The sequence below is a fragment of the Ranitomeya imitator genome, chromosome 6, assembly GCF_032444005.1.
Source record: "Ranitomeya imitator isolate aRanImi1 chromosome 6, aRanImi1.pri, whole genome shotgun sequence".
NCBI classification, from domain to species: domain Eukaryota; kingdom Metazoa; phylum Chordata; class Amphibia; order Anura; family Dendrobatidae; genus Ranitomeya; species Ranitomeya imitator.
The window spans coordinates 436,321,007-436,339,902 of NC_091287.1; the positions used below are offsets into that span (position 1 = coordinate 436,321,007).

Below are 18,896 nucleotides of genomic sequence, written 5' to 3' on the forward strand. Positions count from 1 at the left end.
CTCACACATTTAATAAGGCGGTATAAATTAAATGCCACATATAGGGACAAACAACAAAACTAACATTTTACACAGATATGTCACTGCTGTATTATACCAACCCCACCCGAATCCTATAGTCCTCACGCTGTCAGTACGGTGTACACACCTTTACTGTAGAGTCCCAAGATGCGGAGAAGAGTTTGTTGTTGTTCCAGAGAATTCTACTAACTGCGTCATCGTGTCCCATCAGCGTGTCCTGTCGTCTTCCAAAAGCAATAGAGTAAAAATATCTGGACACAGAGGAAAGATTCAGTGCACAGCGTTCTGACGAGGCTTAGTGTATGAGCATACAGGCAAAAATACGCACACGTTATTATCCCACGAGGAGCACATCACTGTTGTATCTCCAGGCAAGAGGACGCAGGACGACAGCGCCTGAGGGAAAGAACAAGAAGATAATCAAGGCAAAATGTCTGATGAAAAAAGGCAGAAAAACTCAAAAGAGGACAAGTCACTTAGTCTGTTCTTTACAACAACTGATGATTGCCAAGTAAGGTTGGAACAAGGCTCTAAGATTTTTGGCTACACCAAATGAATGCTTACACTGCCGAAATGGCCATGGGTCCCTGATGAACCTAATTTTTCTTGCACATTTAAAAAAAACTTAAGGTTATATGGACAGGTAGCACGATATATCCAGCAATTGGCTCCAATATAGTAAAAAAAAATGAGGCGTGAACACACAATTACTTAAAGCACCGCTCCAGTGCTTTTTTTATTTTTTTTAGCTCTTGAGTAGCACTTTAAATGTAAGCCCCCTGCCCCCATTTATATACTTACCTTCCAGCGGCTCCACCTTTTACCGACGCCTGTATGGTCCCGCAGCGACATACCAAAATCCTGCAGAGCCGCTGCTGTTTGGTCCCTGTGGGGGCTTATCGGTGCGGGGAGACTTGCAAAGCCCGGTGGCGCTGAGCGGTAGCGCTTAAACCGGCGAAAATGACAAGGAGACGGCAGAAGGACGCGGGAGCCGGGGAGGCAGGCGCAATCCAAGATGGCGCCGACACAAGGGAAAAGGCAGACAAGGAGAACACCGCATGCAGAAAGCGTATGGAGGTAGCGGCAAAGCTCCAGCAGTTTGCGAGAGCGGAGGCCGCAGAGGAGGGAGCCGGAGCTGAGAGGAGGAGGAGGAGGAGAGCCCAGCAGGAGAACATGAGGTACAACAGGGGAGAAAGGAGAGTAAAATGGCGGTGGCAGAAGGGGGACCCGAGGAAATGGCGTCAGAAGCTGAGCCTACCCTAAGAGACGTTTTTGCGCTGGTTTCTTCATGTAAACAGTCTCTGACCTTACAGATACAGGAGGTTAAGGGGGACACAGCCCAGATAAACGCAGCAATGCAGAAGATTGACAAACGTGTGGGGGAGGTAGAGGAGAGAGTGAGCACTGCAGAAGACCATAAAGTACAGCTGCAAAAAGCAGAGAAAAAGTTCACTCAAGCAATAGCTGAATTGGCGGCAAAAAATGAGGACCTTGAGAACAGGTCCAGAAGAAACAATATTCGCATAGTGGGCATCCCTGAAAAAGCTGAAGGGAGGAATCCAACGGAATATATTGAAAAATGGCTTTTAGAGACATTTGGAGATACGGCGCTAACAAAAGTGTTCGCGGTAGAAAGAGCGCATAGGGTCCCACCGAAACCACCTGTCCCTGGAGCGAATCCCCGTACCATGCTCGCCAAAATTCTAAACTATAGAGACAGAGACATTATCCTGAGGAAGGCCAGAGACATGACGGATCTGACAGTTGAAGGCCAAAAGATTGCTATCTACCCGGACTATTCTACTCTGGTGCAGAGACAACGGATGATGTTCACGGGTAACAAGAGACGGCTGAGGGAGTTGGGAGTGCAGTATTCCATGATGTTTCCAGCAAGACTGAGGGTGGTGGCGTTTGATAAAATTTATTTTTTTCAGAAGCCGGAGGAAGCTACCCAGTGGATTGACATTAATGCTAAAAAGCTTAAAGGAAAAGGAGACTGAAACTGTGGGAAGAGTCTGATTTTGGTTACTTATTTGTCAGGGGGCATAGAGTCATGTGATTGACAAACCAAGGGGTACGGGTGGTGAAGAAGGGAGCTGGATTATATTCAGTTAAAGTTAATGGGATGGTGTAATCGTTGTTGGGAAGGAGGGAGGAAGGGTAAGCGGCATACTTTAAGTGTATGTAGGTTTCTTGCGTGTGTAAATAATTCTATGTTTAAAATCTGTTGAGATATGTTATTTTTCAAAATGTCTGAAATCCTGTTATGTACAGTGGTGGGAGGAGGGTTGGGAAGGTAATGCCAAACGGAGTGTTCGCTATGGGCGATGATGCCCCACTCTTGGAGAGAGGTGGAATGGTTAGATGTGAGGGGGGATGGGTGGGAGGGGGAGTTGGGAGGGGGGGGGGGTGGAGGGTAGTTAGACAGCTTGTGCTCAAAAATGATGATACTTTTTGTAAAGATGAGTCAAGTGATGGGGACCCGTTTTAAAATTTTGAGCTGGAATGTGAGAGGCCTAGGGGAGAAATCCAGACGTGCAGCGTGTTTGCAATATGCAAGAGACCAACGGGCCTCAATGATATGCTTGCTGGAGACACATTTGGTAAGGGAGAAGGTGGATGTTCTGAATAGACGGTGGATTCAGAAGGGTTATCATTCTACCTTCTCCACGTATGCAAGAGGAGTCTCAATCTTGGTTCCAGCGGGAGTTCAGTATGAGGAGGCGAAGGTATATGTGGATGTGGAGGGACAGTATGTACTAATTCGGTGTATATTGTATGGAGTGATGCTGTGTGTTGCCGCGATGTATATTCCGCCTCCCTACTCTAGCAGGAAAATCAGAGAAGTAATGGAGCGTGTGGAAAGATGGGGACCGACACCGTTAATAATTATCGGAGATCTAAACAACATCTGTGATGACTACTGGGACAAAAATAAAAATACTCAGAATAGGTCGGAGGGACACAACATTTGGCACCTATATACAGGAGATAGGTATGATTGATCTTTGGAGGGTTAGACATGTTGGAGAGAGAGGGTACTCATGTTATTCACCAGCACATACCACACTCTCTAGGATTGATATGGCTTTGGGTAACAGGATTTTTGACACACTGGTTGGGGAGGTGAGATACCTGCCAAGGGCCTTGTCGGACCATAGTCCAATTGAAGTAGAGGTTAGATTGGAGGGGGCACGGTCGACAAGTGGGAGAGAATGGAAGATTCATCCCAATTGGTTACAGAGTATTGAGTTGGAAAGTATAGGACGGGAGGTGGCGGAATTCTCTCTCTTAAATGATGGAAGCACTGATGCTCTTACAATCTGGGATGCAATGAAGGCGTATCTGAGGGGACTACTGTTTAGGGACATTAGTAGGTGTAAGCGGAGGACGAGAGAGGCAGAAAAAGCGGCAGTTGAGGAGTTGAAGGAAGCAGAAGATGGGATGGCCACACTGGGAACCCCTGAGGCAGAGAAAAGGATGAAAAGCGCACAAAATCATTTGGAAAAGATTCTGTTAGGCAAAGCTGAGAGGAAGCGGGATTTCCAAAGGGTATTGTTTTATCAGGAGGGAGAAACAGTGGGACATATGCTGTCGGTAGTGGCTGCTGCTCAGAGAGGTTCTTCATATATACACTCTTTGGAATCTGCAAGTGGAGGTAGAATTACGGAAACGCCTGAAATCTTGAGGGCCTTCGCGGACTTCTATGCAGATTTGTATTCCTCTCGGATTGGTGATTCGGTCGAGGACACTCTGACTTTCTTGGAAGGTCTGGATCTGCCGAAACTGAATGAGGCAGATAGGGAGAGCCGTGAGGCCCCTATCACTGAGGAGGAGTTGAGTCGGGCATTGATGTCCATGGCTAATGGGAAGGCGCCTGGGGTCGATGGGCTACCCGCTGAGATCTATAAAGGGTTGGCAGAAGTGTTGATTCCTAGATTAAAAATGGTACTGGAGGAAGCTAGGTCCTGTGGGTGTTTGCCAGCCTCTATGAGAGAGGCCATAATAGTGGTTATTCCAAAGAAGGATAAGGACTTGGGGAAACCGGAGTCGTACCGCCCAATTTCTTTACTAACAATTGATGTCAAGCTTTTGGCCAAGGTGTTGGCTCTCCGACTCTCTAGTGTTATTGCGAGTCTGGTGCATTCGGACCAATCTGGCTTTATGCCTGACAGATCCACGGCGATCAATTTGCGCAGGTTGTATGTAAATTTGCAGGTAGAGTCTGATAACGGTGGTCGTAGAGTGATTGTATCGCTGGATGCACATAAGGCGTTTGACAGTGTCGAATGGGGATACCTCTGGCAGGTGCTGGAATGTATGGGGTTTGGTCCGCAGTTTGTGGCCTGGATACAGCTGTTGTATTCATCACCGTCGGCTAGAATTAGAGTGAACGGGGAGCTGTCTCGACCTATAGGGCTGGCTAGGGGTACTAGGCAGGGATGCCCGCTCTCACCCCTCCTGTTCGCGCTGGCTGTAGAACCTCTTGCCGCTAAGATTCGGCAATCTGATAGGGTCCCTGGGTTTAGGTATGGGAAAATAGAGGAAAAAATAGCGCTATACGCGGATGATGTTTTGCTGTTCCTGGCGGATCCAGACGATTCACCAAGAGGGGCCATTGAAATTGTTGAGAGATTTGGTGCTGGGTCAGGATTGACAATTAATTCGGATAAGTCGGTTCTTTTTAGGGTGGATGACGTAGGTGAGAATGTAACATAGTAACATAGTTAGTAAGGCCGAAAAAAGACATTTGTCCATCCAGTTCAGCCTATATTCCATCATAATAAATCCCCAGATCTACGTCCTTCTACAGAACCTAATAATTGTATGATACAATATTGTTCTGCTCCAGGAAGACATCCAGGCCTCTCTTGAACCCCTCGACTGAGTTCGCCATCACCACCTCCTCAGGCAAGCAATTCCAGATTCTCACTGCCCTAACAGTAAAGAATCCTCTTCTATGTTGGTGGAAAAACCTTCTCTCCTCCAGACGCAAAGAATGCCCCCTTGTGCCCGTCACCTTCCTTGGTATAAACAGATCCTCAGCGAGATATTTGTATTGTCCCCTTATATACTTATACATGGTTATTAGATCGCCTCTCAGTCGTCTTTTTTCTAGACTAAATAATCCTAATTTCGCTAATCTGTCTGGGTATTGTAGTTCTCCCATTCCCTTTATTAATTTTGTTGCCCTCCTTTGTACTCTCTAGTTCCATTATATCATTCATGAGCACCGGTGCCCAAAACTGGACACAGTACTCCATGTGCGGTCTAACTAGGGATTTGTACAGAGGCAGTATAATGCTCTCATCATGTGAATCCAGACCTCTTTTAATGCACCCCATGATCCTGTTTGCCTTGGCAGCTGCTGCCTGGCACTGGCTGCTCCAGGTAAGTTTATCATTAACTAGGATCCCCAAGTCCTTCTCCCTGTCAGATTTACCCAGTGGTTTCCCATTCAGTGTGTAATGGTGATATTGATTCCTTCTTCCCATGTGTATAACCTTACATTTATCATTGTTAAACCTCATCTGCCACCTTTCAGCCCAAGTTTCCAACTTATCCAGATCCATCTGTAGCAGAATACGATCTTCTCTTGTATTAACTGCTTTACATAGTTTTGTATCATCTGCAAATATCGATATTTTACTGTGTAAACCTTCTACCAGATCATTAATGAATATGTTGAAGAGAACAGGTCCCAATACTGACCCCTGCGGTACCCCACTGGTCACAGCGACCCAGTTAGAGACTATACCATTTATAACCACCCTCTGCTTTCTAAGTGAGTAATGTTGGTGATGAAAGGCTACAGGTGGTTTCCAAATTTAAATACCTTGGAATATATGTCTCGGTGCCAATTGCGGAGTACCTACAAAGAAATTTGGCTCCTGTTATGGGGATACTCAAGGCGAAGGTAGATGCCTGGAATAAATTAAATCCTATATGTTTTACATAACGCACCAATTTGGATCCCTGGGGGGAAGTTCAGGCAGATTAATGCCCTCTTTAGAAGTTTGATATGGGGTAGACAATATCCACGTATTAGCCTGGAGACGCTTCAGCGACCCAAGGAGGATGGTGGTTTGGCTTTGCCCAACCTGGAAATATACTTCCTTGCGGCCCAGAGCCAGCATTTGAAGGGCTGGGCGCGAGGGGCATCATCCAGTGCAGTACAACATCTAATGGAAGAGGTGACGGACCGACGACCGATGGTCAGGTGTTTGGAGGATGGCTCTTTGGGCGCTTTGGGGAAAGTATACCCAACCCTGTTCCTGATTCGAAAATTATGGAATAGACTAAGGCAGATTCGTGGGGTTACAGGGTTGACTAAATTCACACCGATATGGTCTAATAACAATTTAAAGGAATTTGAGGCTTTGGGAGGACTGATGGAATGGCAGAATAAGGGAATTTGTTTTGTTCGCCAGATAATTCAGCAGCAAGCATTGAAGTCCTTTTCTCAATTGCAGGAAGAATTTGGGCTGCGATCCACAGGGGTATGTCAGTATGCGCAGATGAGGCATGCCTTTAGAGCTCAGAAGAAGAAGGTGGATTTCAGAATTCAGGATGATATTGTGTTGGAGTATGTGTGTGGTGACGGGACTACAAGGGGAGTTATTTCCACTCTGTATAAGGACCTAATGCACAAGTTTTTACTAGATTTCCCTATAAAAGGCGAGAGCTAAGTGGGAGAGGGACGTAGGACCGATGGAAAATGAAACCTGGGAATCGGTGATGGAGTGGATTCCGCGACTATCCTTGAGTGAACCATATAGACTCTCGCAGTTATATATTCTGCATAGAGTATATAAATCTCCGGAAGTGCTATACAGAGCGGGATTGCGTGCCAATTCTGAGTGTCCGAGGTGTACGAGTGAGAATGCTGGAATTTATCACATGATGTGGACGTGTCCTAGGCTGGCTGCTTTTTGGGTGGTGGTTTTGAGCCGGGTTGAAGTAGCGTATAAGTGTAGAGTTCTTAGAGACCCGATGGTATGCGTGCTGGGATATGTGGAAGAAATTGGAGTTGATAATACTTGGAAGGTTGCAATTGCTAGGCTACTCTACATGGCAAGGAAAGTGATAGCACGAAATTGGATTAATGTGGAACCACCTACGAGAGGGGAATTTCTCCAATATGTTCAAAATGGTTTAAAATTGGAAAAGGGGGTGTAAAAAAAAAGGGGGAAAATAGATATGTATAATAAGATGTGGTCTCCTTGGCTTGAATTGGAATGAGGAGTATAGACGTCGAGTTTCTTAAGATCTGGATTAGGATAAACTACACGAGGCAGATAATGCCTCAGTGGGGTATAGATTGGGAATGAGCTGTCTTAGGGGGGTGGGGGGTAGTTGGGGTAATGTTGGGGTGTATTGAAATAAGAAAACGTGCATGTGATATAATGCAATGTAAATGACATCCGGATGTTCTTTATTTTGTTAATAAAAATTTATTTAAATAAAAAAAAAAAATATATACCACAATCATTTATTTATAAGTGCGTCATAACGCCTGTCTAAACCATTTAAGAGAACAGCCCCAACTTTTCAAATCCGATATATGTCACTATGTGGTAATAAATCTGGAATGATTCTACATATACTAAGGATTTGAAGAAAGTTTTTTTCGCGACGCATTGCACTTTGTGTAATTAGTAAATTTACGTAGATACATTTTGCATTTATTTAAGAAAAATGTTGGACATATGATGGAAACTTTGAAGAATTTGTTGGCGCTATATAAATAACATTATTATTATTTTTATTATTATTATCAAGAATGAAATTTTCAAAACGTGTTTAAAACCTTACGTCAGATAGTCATACTACAAAAAAAAAAAAAAAAATTGATAAACATTCCCCATAATTCTAGTTTATGTTAGCATCATTTTTCAAATGTCCTTTTCTTTTGTTAGGATGATGCAAGGGTGAAAATAAAAGTTAAGCAGCAATTTTTCATGTCGGTGAAATAATTTTTTTTTCAGGCAGTTATGAAGGGATTTTAAAAGGAACCTGCGGGATTGTGCAAACCTACAGTGTGAGGTCAGCGTTGTTATACTGATTACACTGATACTTTGGTTGATAAAATCTGTCTTGTGGTTGTTGTTTAATCTCTATTTTCAGTTTTGAGTTAATGATATGCTCGTGCTTTGGGTGGCCAGTGAGGGATGGGGGTCTTCATGTGGTGCTCTAATTAGGTATTCATACTGATGGCATATGACAGGTCACTCATCCCTCACTGACCTTACACCTAGTTTACATAATTATTACATACAATGAAAAAAAAAAAAAAAAATACATGTGTTTCAAAATGGTTCCTCCGGCCCCTGCCCAGTAGCAGCTATCAGCAATCACCGATAACTGCTATTGCGCAGGCGGCGCCATCTTGCTAGAGAAAAAAAAATTGAAACTAAGATTTTTTTTTTCAGACAAGATAGGGTGCAGAGTGTACATTAATGAAAAAAAAAAAGAACTTTTTTGAATTTACCAAATGGCTGCAATGAAACAAAGAGTGAAAAATTAAAGAGGGTCTGAATACCTTCCGCACCCACTGTATGCTTTGTGTAAAACCACCCTAAAGATGGATAATTTTTAAGACAAAATAGAATCTGCTCCTGGGTCATTATTTTCAGAATTCAGGTTTAAGGAGTAACCATCATTTTTTACTTCAGAAATCAATAGTACACATGAAAAAGTGATTTGGTAAAATTTCAGAGAACGTAGCTTCTGTTGCCTTCTGGACTGACCCTTCACGCTCAACCAAGAAATGTGAGTTTTGAAAATGAAAGATCAATCTAGGAGGAGAAAGAAGCATATTTATTTCAATATAGTAATACAGTATATTACAAAGTTGCTTAATTTTCACGTGTACTATTGATTTATGAAAAGCAAATACATAAAACCATGGTTAGGCTTTAAGTTTTCAGGCTATGTGCACACGCTGCGGATTACTCTGCGGATTTTTCCGGACTGATTTTGGTAAATCCGCAGGTAAACCGCAGTGCGGATTTCCTGCGGAATTACCGCAAATATACTGCAATTTTTGTGCGGATTCCACCTGCGGTTTTACATCTGCAGATTCCTATTATGGAGCAGGTGTAAACCGCTGCGGAATCTGCACAAAGAATTGACATACTGCGGAATAAACAACGCAGAGTTTTTGCGTGTTTTTTTCCGCATCATGTGCACTGCGGATTTTGTTTTCCATAGGTTTACATGGTACTGTAAACTCATGGAAAACTGCTGCAAATCCGCAGAGGCCAATCCGCTGCGGATCCACAGCAAATTCCGCAACGTGTGCACATACCTTTAGATCTTCACCTAAAAAACGAAAAAAAAAAAAAAAAACTGTTGCCCTTTTATTTCTGATCCTTTGAAAAAAATCCATGTTGCATTGAACTTCTGGGCAGATTAACCCTTTAAAGACCATCTCACCGCCTTACCATTAGTAGGTTAATGGCTGCTAGAATGAATATTGACTGAGGAACCTAAGAACCTAAACGGCTGGGTTCAGAGAAAAGGCTGAATCCTGCATGGCTCCTGCTGAATCTGCGTCCCTTGTAATCTCACAATGTAGATGTACATCATGAAGTGCAGTACTTCATATAGAGGGCTAACCTGATGCGAGCTGCATCTTACCATATTTGAGAATGAAACACTTCTCTGCAGAGACTTCTGACTTGTGGAGAACATCTTCAAAGTTGAATCTGAAAAAAAAAAAAATTAGACTGTTCATATATTAAGTGTAAAAATACAATTCGTATTCATGATGCAATAGGGGGAATATTTAGAGAAAACATCAGAGCCGCGAGCTCATCGTCATAAACAGACTGACTAACCTTGTGATGTGGTGAAGACTGAAGACCCATTGGAAGACACAGCAATACCAGTTATAGCCCTGCAAGTAATCCATCAAAGACACATCAATGACCGTGGAGAGGTCCCATACTTAGTAATAACGTGTGGGGAACAGAATGTTCTATGTGGGCATCAACATATATTTATTTGATGCAGATGAACATAGAAAAAAGTTGCAAAAGTGCAATAAGTAAATACACGAAGAGCATGAAAAGAAAAAAAAAAAAAAAAAGGTTCTGGAGACTTGATCCCAAAGTTAATATGTATGTTATACACCGACATATGATCAAAAGGTGGATAAAAATCACATAAAAAAAACACGCTGCTGGAAAGAATGTATCTTGCTGTGGTTAATCAGGACGCATGTACTGACACTACACATTTCGACGCCAAACAGGCGAAATGTGTAATGAAAAAATCAACAAGTCGACAAATGTAATACAGAGTAAATCTGTAGTTGACTTCATAAAGCAGCACTTTTTCGGCAGACACGGTTAGCCATTTATCCTGTACCCCTATGATGCATTGTGTATATAGTCACAAAACATCTGGTAAGGTTACTGTCACACATCAGGTTTTTTGCATCAGGCACAATCCGGCGAATGGTGGGTCTCTCTCTCTCGGATCCGTTTTAAAAAAAATAGACAGATTATGCCTAAAGGCAAAAAAACTGATGTGTGAAACTAGCCTGGGTACCATCACACTATACGATTTACCAACGATCACGACCAGCGATACGACCTGGCCGTGATCGTTGGTAAGTCGTAGTGTGGTCGCTGGAGAGCCGTCACACAGACAGCTCTCCAGCGACCAACGATGCCGAGGTCCCCGGGTAGCCAGGGTAAACATCGGGTAACTAAGCGCAGGACCGCGCTTAGTAACCCGATGTTTACCCTGGTTACCAGCGTAAAAACAAACAAACAGTACATACTTACATTCCGGTGTCTGTCCCTTGCCGTCTGCTTCCCGCACTCAGTGACTGCCGGCCGTAAAGTGAAAGCAGAGCACAGCGGCGACGTCACCGCTGTGCTCTGCTTTCACTTTACGGCCGCCAGTCACTGAGTGCGGGAAGCAGACGGCAAGGGACCTGACGGACACCGGAATGTAAGTATGTACGGTTTTTTTTTTTTTTTACATTTACGCTGGTAACCAGGGTAAACATCGGGTTACTAAGCGCGGCCCTGCGCTTAGTAACCCGATGTTTACCCTGGTTACAAGCGAACGCATCGCTAGATCGGTGTCACACACACCGATCTAGCAATGACAGCGGGAGCTCCAGCGACGAAAGAATGTTCCAAACGATCAGCTACGACGTACGATTCTCAGCAGGATCCCTGATCGCTGCTGCATGTCAGACACAGCGATATCGTATGGATATCGCTGGAACGTCACGAATCGTACCGTCGTAGTAATCAAAATGGCACTGTGTGACGGTACCCTAAGACGACTTATTTGTTATAGTGGTGTTAAAGTGGTGGTGTAGTTAAGAAAACAGATTTTTTTTTTACAAAGCCCACCAATGCATTTGTTAATAGGTTAATAGAGTCGGTTTCTGCAGTTTAGGATCATTGGGTCTTGTCAAATGGATCTTGAAACTGGTGAACCCTTTTAAGAGAATTCCTTGCACCATATGCTTCTAGTTACAGATATGTAAGAAAAAAAAAATCTTTATTAGTATCAACCTATGCAATCAATGATAAGCTTGTGGCAATTACACAAGTCACTACATAGCAAAGTCTCCATGTGGATGTCACGTAGTTACGCTCATCATCCTATGTAGTATTATACTTCTTGTAAACCCCGTATAAGCCATGTTGTATCCTAGCAGACAGGACTGAGGCCTTAATCACGTGTGCGCTACTTAAAGGGAACCTGTCAACTGAATTTGGCGGGACCGGTTTTCGGTCATATGGGCGGAGTTTTTGGGTGTTTGATTCACCCTTTCCTTACCCGCTGGGTGCATGCTGGCTGCAATATTGGATTGAAGTTCATTCTATGTCCTCCGTAGTACACGCCTGCGCAAGGCAAGATTGCCGCCCATATGACATCCCTGCCATGTGCTGCTTACAAGCATAAGCAGCTGCTGGCATCGGGACAAGATGCTGCGAGGGAGCGTCGGGAAGGTAGGAGTAATTAATGGTTTTTTTTTTGTTTTGTTTTCTGATGGGGACATGCATACCAGGATGGGGGTGGGAGCCAATCATACCAGGATGCTATTAAAGAGATATGAATATTCATTGCCCTCCATGCTCATGGGCGAGGTATGCAGTGAATATTAGAATATTAATTTCTCTTTAGCAGCGGGCACAGGAGTTAGCCGCAGCAGCCAGCTCCTGCCTCTGTGACACGCTGCTCCGCCGATACCGCTCCCCGCCACAGCCGGTACATTTAGACTATAAGACGCACCCCCCATTTTCCTCCACATTTTTGGAGGAAAAAGGTGCGTCTTATAGTCTGAAAAACAGGATTTTTGGTTGCTTACCGTAAAATCTGTTTCTTGGAGCCTCCATTGGGGGACACAGGAACCATGGGTGTATGCTGCTGCCACTAGGAGGCTGACACTATGCAAATAAAAAAGTTAGCTCCTCCTCTGCAGTGTACACCCCACCGACTGGCATTATACTCTTCAGTTAGTGAGAAAGCAGTAGGAGAAAAGAACAAGGTTGAAAAACCATAACCACAAACTTGAGAACTGTAAACGTGAGAACAGTTATAAAACAGATAACAGAAACATTGGGAGGGAGCTGTGTCCCCCAATGGAGGCTCCAAGAAACAGATTTTACGGTAAGCAACCAAAAATCCTGTTTTCTTTATCGCCTCTCATTGGGGGACACAGGAACCATGGGACGTCCCAAAGCAGTCCCACGGGTGGGAAAGACAGACTTCCATCAGGTCAGAGGACTCACCACTGCCGCCTGCAAGATCCTTCTGCCTAGGCCGGCGTCCGCCGAAGCGTAGGTATGGACCTTGTAAAATTTGGCGAACGTGTGGATGGAAGACCAAGTTGCCGCTTTGCAAAGCTGTAAGGCGGAAGCCCTGTGGTGCACCGCCCAGGAGGCGCCGACTGCCCGGGTAGAGTGAGCCTTAATCCCAGGAGGGGGCACTCTGTTCTTGACCCGGTAAGCCTCCAAAATTGCCAATCTGATCCAGCGAGCGATAGTCGCTTTAGAAGCCGGTTGGCCTCTGCGCGTGCCATCAGGAATGACGAAAAAGGAATCCGTCTTCCGGAAAGTGGACGTTCTGTCCAGATAGATCCTCACTGCCCTGACGAGGTCCAGCTTGTTCAATGATCGCTCCAGAGGATGAGTCGGAACTGGACAAAAGGAAGGTAGAACGATGTCCTCGTTGAGGTGGAAGGTGGAAACCACCTTAGGAAGAAAGGAAGGTGGGAGCCGGAAGACCACCTTGTCCTGGTGAATGACCAAAAACGGAGGGCGGCAAGACATGGCCGCCAACTCGGAAACGCGGCGAATAGACGTGATGGCCACAAGAAAGGTCACCTTCCAAGATAGGGAGATTCCTCTATCAGTTCTAAGAGGTTCAAAGGGGGAAACCCTCAGAACGTCCAGTACCAGGTTTAAGTCCCATGCCTCCACAGGGGCCCTGTACGGCGGGACAGCATGGGCCACCCCTTGAAAGAAGGTCTTAACTTGTGGCCGAGAGGCCAAGGTCTTCTGAAAGAGGATGGAAAGCGCAGAGACCTGACCCTTCAGGGAGCTAAGCGCCAGGCCCGAATCCAGTCCTGCCTGAAGGAAGGCCAAAAGAGAAGGCAGGGAAAAAACCATAGGCGGAACGCGGTTGGACTCGCACCAACGGAAGTAAGCCTTCCAGGTGCGGTAGTAGATCCTGGAAGACGAAGGCTTCCGAGCCTGAATCATAGTGTGAATCACCCGGTCCGAGAGGCCGGACGCTCTTAAAACCGCGGTCTCAACAGCCACGCCGTTAAACTGAGCGACCGAGAATTCGGGTGGCAGATCGGACCCTGGGACAGCAGATCGGGCCTGTCTGGAAGGCGCCAGGGAGCGTCCGCGAGAAGGTTGACGAGCTCCGCGAACCAAGCTCTCCTGGGCCAATCCGGGGCGATCAGGATGACCGGCACCCCTTCCGCTTTGATTTTCTTCAACAGCTTGGGAAGTAATGGAAGGGGTGGGAACAGGTAGGGCAGCTCGAACTGTGACCAAGGAATGGCCAGAGCATCGACGTCCACTGCGAGAGGATCGCGGGACCTGGAGACGAACTGCGGAACCTTCCTGTTGATTCGAGACGCCGTGAGATCCACATCCGGAGTCCCCCATCGAAGGCAAATCTGATGGAAGACCTCCGGATGCAAGGACCATTCCCCTGCCGCGAGGCCCTCGCGGCTGAGGAAGTCGGCGACCCAGTTGTCCACGCCGGGGATATGCACCGCGGATATCACCGGAACCGTTGCCTCTGCCCAAAGGAGGATCTTGGCTACCTCGGCAAGGGCCAAGGAGCTCCGGGTCCCCCCCTGATGGTTGACATACGCCACAGCCGTGGCGTTGTCCGTCTGGATCCGGACTGGAAGGCCCCTGAGGATCCTTTCCCAGTGGCGGAGGGACAGAAAGATGGCCCGAATCTCGAGGACATTGATTGGCAGAGTTGACTCCTGCAACGACCAACGGCCCTGAACCGTCAGGTGGCGAAAAACCGCACCCCAGCCGATCAGGCTGGCGTCCGTTGTCACCACCTGCCAGTGAACTGGAAGGAAGGACCTGCCCTGGGAGATGAGAGGTGACATCAGCCACCAGTTGAGGGACCGCTTGACCCGAGAAGAGAGCCTGATCGGCCGATCCAGGGAGAAGACAGACCTGTCCCACTGAGACAGAATGGCTTGCTGAAGGGGTCGCGAATGAAATTGGGCGAAGGGAATCGCTTCCAAGGTAGCCACCATCCTCCCCAAAACCTTCATGGCCGATCGGAGGGAGGGAGGCCGAGGACCCTGGAGCAAGCGTATGTCCCGACAAAGAGTGGCTCTCTTGTCCTTGGGAAGGAAGACTCTGCTCTGACGAGTGTCGAAAAGCATGCCCAGAAAGATGATGCGCTGAGAAGGGATAAGGCAGGACTTCTTCCGGTTGACCAGCCACCCGAAACGGGCTAAGGTGTCGAGAACAATGGACAGGCTTTCGTGGGCCTGAGCAAAGGACGGAGCCTTGATGAGAATGTCGTCGAGGTATGGAAATAGGACCAGGCCTCTGACTCTCAATATTGCCATCAGCGCCGCCATGATCTTCGTGAACACCCTTGGAGCGGTTGCGAGACCGAACGGCAGGGCGACGAATTGAAAGTGTTCCTGTTGTACTGCGAAGCGCAGGAAACGGTGATGTCCGGGAAATACCGGGACATGGAGGTAGGCGTCCTGGATATCTATTGAGCATAGAAATTCCTGAGCCTCCATGGAAGCAATTACTGAACGAAGAGATTCCATCCTGAAGTGTCTCAGGCGAACTCTCCTGTTCAGCAATTTGAGGTCCAGAATGGGGCGAACCTTGCCGTCTTTTTTCGGTACCACAAAAAGGTTCGAGTAGAAACCCGTGAACCGTTCTTTCTCTGGGACGGGAACGATTACCCCGGATTTGAGCAGAGAAGCGATGGCTGCGAAGAAGCCCGGAACTAGAGCGGGATCTCTTGGAGGACGGGATTGGAAGAAACGATCCCTGGGTCGGGAGGCGAACTCTATCTTGTATCCCGAGGATACAACTTCCCTGACCCATGCGTCCTCCACTGCGGAAATCCAGACGTCCCTGAAGAAGAGAAGACGGCCGCCCAACCTGGGAGGTGGGCTGGGGTCTTGCCGAGAGTCATGCCGAGGTGGATCTTCCAGTCCTGGGCCTGGAGGATCTACCCTGGGAATAGCGAGGACGCCAGGACGGAGTGGGCCTAAAGGACACCGCCTTCTTCTCCTGACGTGCCTGTGGCCTCTGTTGCTGCTGGGAAAAGGAGTTTGACGCAGCGAAGCGACGAAAGGGCCGAAAAGAGCGAAACTGCCGTCTAGGAGGAGGGCGACGAGGCTTAGCCTGGGGGAGAAGAGAACTTGTACCCCCGGTGGCGTCCTTAATGATTTGATCCAGCTGGGAACCAAAAGAGACGAGAGCCCTGGAAGGGCAGACTAGTGAGGGACTTTTTAGAAGATAAATCCGCCTGCCAGGCCTTGAGCCAAACGGTGCGGCGGATGGCAACGGCATTGCTGGAAGCCTGAGCCGCACAAGACGCGACATCCAGGGAGGCAGAGACCAGGTATTCACCGGCGTGGGAAATCTGGTTGGCAAGCTCCGCTAGTTGCATGGGAGGCGCCCCGTCCAGGATACCTCGACGGAGTTCTTTGGCCCATTTGGAGATGGATTTAGAAACCCAAGTGGAAGCAAAAGCTGGGCATATGGCCGCTGCAGCCGCTTCAAAAGCTGACTTCGCAAAGGATTCTATAGCCCTATCATTAGAGTCCTTCAGAGATGCTCCGCCTGACAGAGGAAGCACCGTGTTGGTGGACAGCCTGGACACAGGTGGATCCACCGAGGGAGAGACCGTCCAATTGGCGGTAACTTCTGGAGAAAAGGGATATAGCACACCCAGGCGTTTTCCCCTCTGAAAACGCCTAGTGGGGTTCTCTCTCTCTCTGGACATGATTTCCTCGAATTCAGGATGAGGAGCAAAAAACTTGGAAGGTGGTTTGGCCCGTCTAAACGAAACCGCCTGATCTGCGGGTTCCGTAGAGGGATCCTTTATGCCACAAGATTGGTTTACTGCCACAATGAGATTCTGGACCATCTCCCTCATGGTGGCGATTTGGTTAGAATCCAGCTCCGAAATATCCTCCGAGGGCGCATCAGAGAGTGCCTCGCCTGACTCAGGGGAGGAGGGTCGAGGAGATGCCGACCGCAGGGGAGGGCCGAGTGGCGAGATGGAGCGCGAAGAGGACTCAGACCGACGTTCCTGTCTGGACCTTTTGTGGCTTATCAAGGAGGGCTCGGGCGGCGGTTCCTGCGACCCGCTGGCCATGGCAGGGGTCTGCAGGGGTAACCGATCCAGCGTGGACACCAGGGTTTGAGATACCCGTGTTAAATCCGCCACCGATTGTGACAGAGAGGCGGCCCAGCCTGGGATGGGGGGGTCAGTCTCGGACGGAACAGCCGGGGGATCCTGGGCGGTGGGAACAATCGGGTTGCTGCAGGACTGACACAGCGGGGAGGACTGACCTGAGGGAAGTTTGCTGTTACAGGACGAACATGCAAAGTAGGTGACTAGGGCAGAAGATGAAGAAGTCGGAGGACGAGAGCGGCCCCCTTTAGAGTTAGACATTTTGAAGAGGTCCCTGAAGAAAATGCCAGCAGGTTAGGGGACAGTGGGGCAGAGGAGGGTGTCAGTCTGCAGTGCAGAGCTACTCACGGCAGACGAAAAGCCCGGATACCAGGAGCTGCAGGAAGATGCTGTGGATCCCCGGCGCAGATGGCGTGCTGCGTCCCCGGACCGAGCGCTCTGCGAAGTTTCCCGGCGCAGGAGCGTGGCAGAATGAGGGAGACTCGTGCCCTAAGCGTCCAGCAGCGGCGTGGAGGAAGGGGCGGAGCCAGACGAGATGGCGCCGGTGGGAGGAGAATGCGGAGTTTGTCGGGCGGGAGAAAGCCCGCCCGATGATACCGGAAGTGGGCGAGCGCGTCACCGGAAATTAGAAGCCGGTGACCGCCGAAAAGATGGTAATCGGCGGAGCGGCGCAAAAAACAGTGCGGGCGCCGCCCGGCTGATAGGCGCGGCAGCCGCCGCAGGAAAGGGGGGGAACGCCGATGCCGGCGCCGGAAGTAGGCCCGGGAAGAGCCGGGGCCTGTATTAGAAGCCAGCGGCCGCTGGATAGGACCGCGGCCGCGCGACACCTCCCAAGGTACGGCCGCCGGGGAAAACGGTGCGGCTGCCTGAAGGGGGCCGCGCCGCAAAGATTAAAAGGATGCGGCCGCAGGTAAGGCAGTGTGACTGCCTGTGAAAACGCGGCCGCGGTGGAAAACTGCGGGAAGGAATGGGGCCTAAGTGTCACCCAGATCGGTGGGTCTCGGAAAAAGGTGCGGCCGCAGGTGGAGAAGTGCGGCCGCAGAAATAGCAGTGCGGCTGCCAGCAAGGCACCGCGCTGCTCAAAAGGAAAACTGCGCAGGAAACGTAGGGGATCCACAGGGCCCCCTAACTGATAGGGGCACAAATACTCACCTAAATTCCCACGCCGTCGGTACTAACCTTAAGAAGTGGAAGGTATTAGACGTCCGTGTAGGTGGTGACAGACGTCCTCGTCTCCTCCGACCGACAGGCTCTGGTGGGCGAGTGGGTGGGGGACGGAGCCAGGACCGGACTTCTGAGCACGCTTCTGTGCCAGGATCTTGGTCCTGCTGTGGGATCTATGAGGATACGGGGTGGCAGTACACGCCGTACTCATAGTCCATAATGTGGGAGTACAGGTGTGACTGTTCACCCTGTATCCCTCCGGAAACCTGAAAAGGAACGACGCACATTGAGGTAGATAAGGGTCTAATGAAAGACCCGTGTCCACCTCCTACTGACACTAAGCTAAACTGAAGAGTATAATGCCAGTCGGTGGGGTGTACACTGCAGAGGAGGAGCTAACTTTTTTATTTGCATAGTGTCAGCCTCCTAGTGGCAGCAGCATACACCCATGGTTCCTGTGTCCCCCAATGAGAGGCGATAAAGAAAATACGGTATACAGAACCAAGGGACCAAACCATCCTCCGTGTAATCATCCGTGTAACCAGTTTACCTGATGCCACTCGTGTGCGGTTTGCTTTTCCTTTTACCCACTTAACTGGGTAATTTGGGCACATTGTCCCAGAATATCACATATCTTGATCGCTCTACATGGACTGGACCATCGGTCGCAAATAAACAGACGTGTGCGTAAAATGTAATTTATCTGTGCAGTATCCACAGAAAACACAGGCAGCACACAGATGACAAACACAGATGTCCGAATAAGGCCTGAACTGAGAATCTCCCAACAGATGCAG

At 48.2% G+C, this 18,896-nt stretch overlaps 1 protein-coding gene across 1 annotated transcript in view; it reads right to left on the bottom strand.

Annotated features, from left to right (window-relative positions):
- Positions 1-18,896, bottom strand: part of NSMAF (neutral sphingomyelinase activation associated factor) — a 155,267-nt gene that overhangs the window by 9,574 nt on the left and 126,797 nt on the right. The window contains exons 23-26 of the mRNA XM_069731381.1: positions 9,864-9,922; positions 9,664-9,731; positions 350-417; positions 149-272 (exon numbers count right to left, since the gene is read on the bottom strand). Of these exons, the coding sequence (XP_069587482.1) occupies positions 149-272; positions 350-417; positions 9,664-9,731; positions 9,864-9,922 (319 nt within the window). The remainder of the gene's footprint in view (positions 1-148; positions 273-349; positions 418-9,663; positions 9,732-9,863; positions 9,923-18,896) is intronic.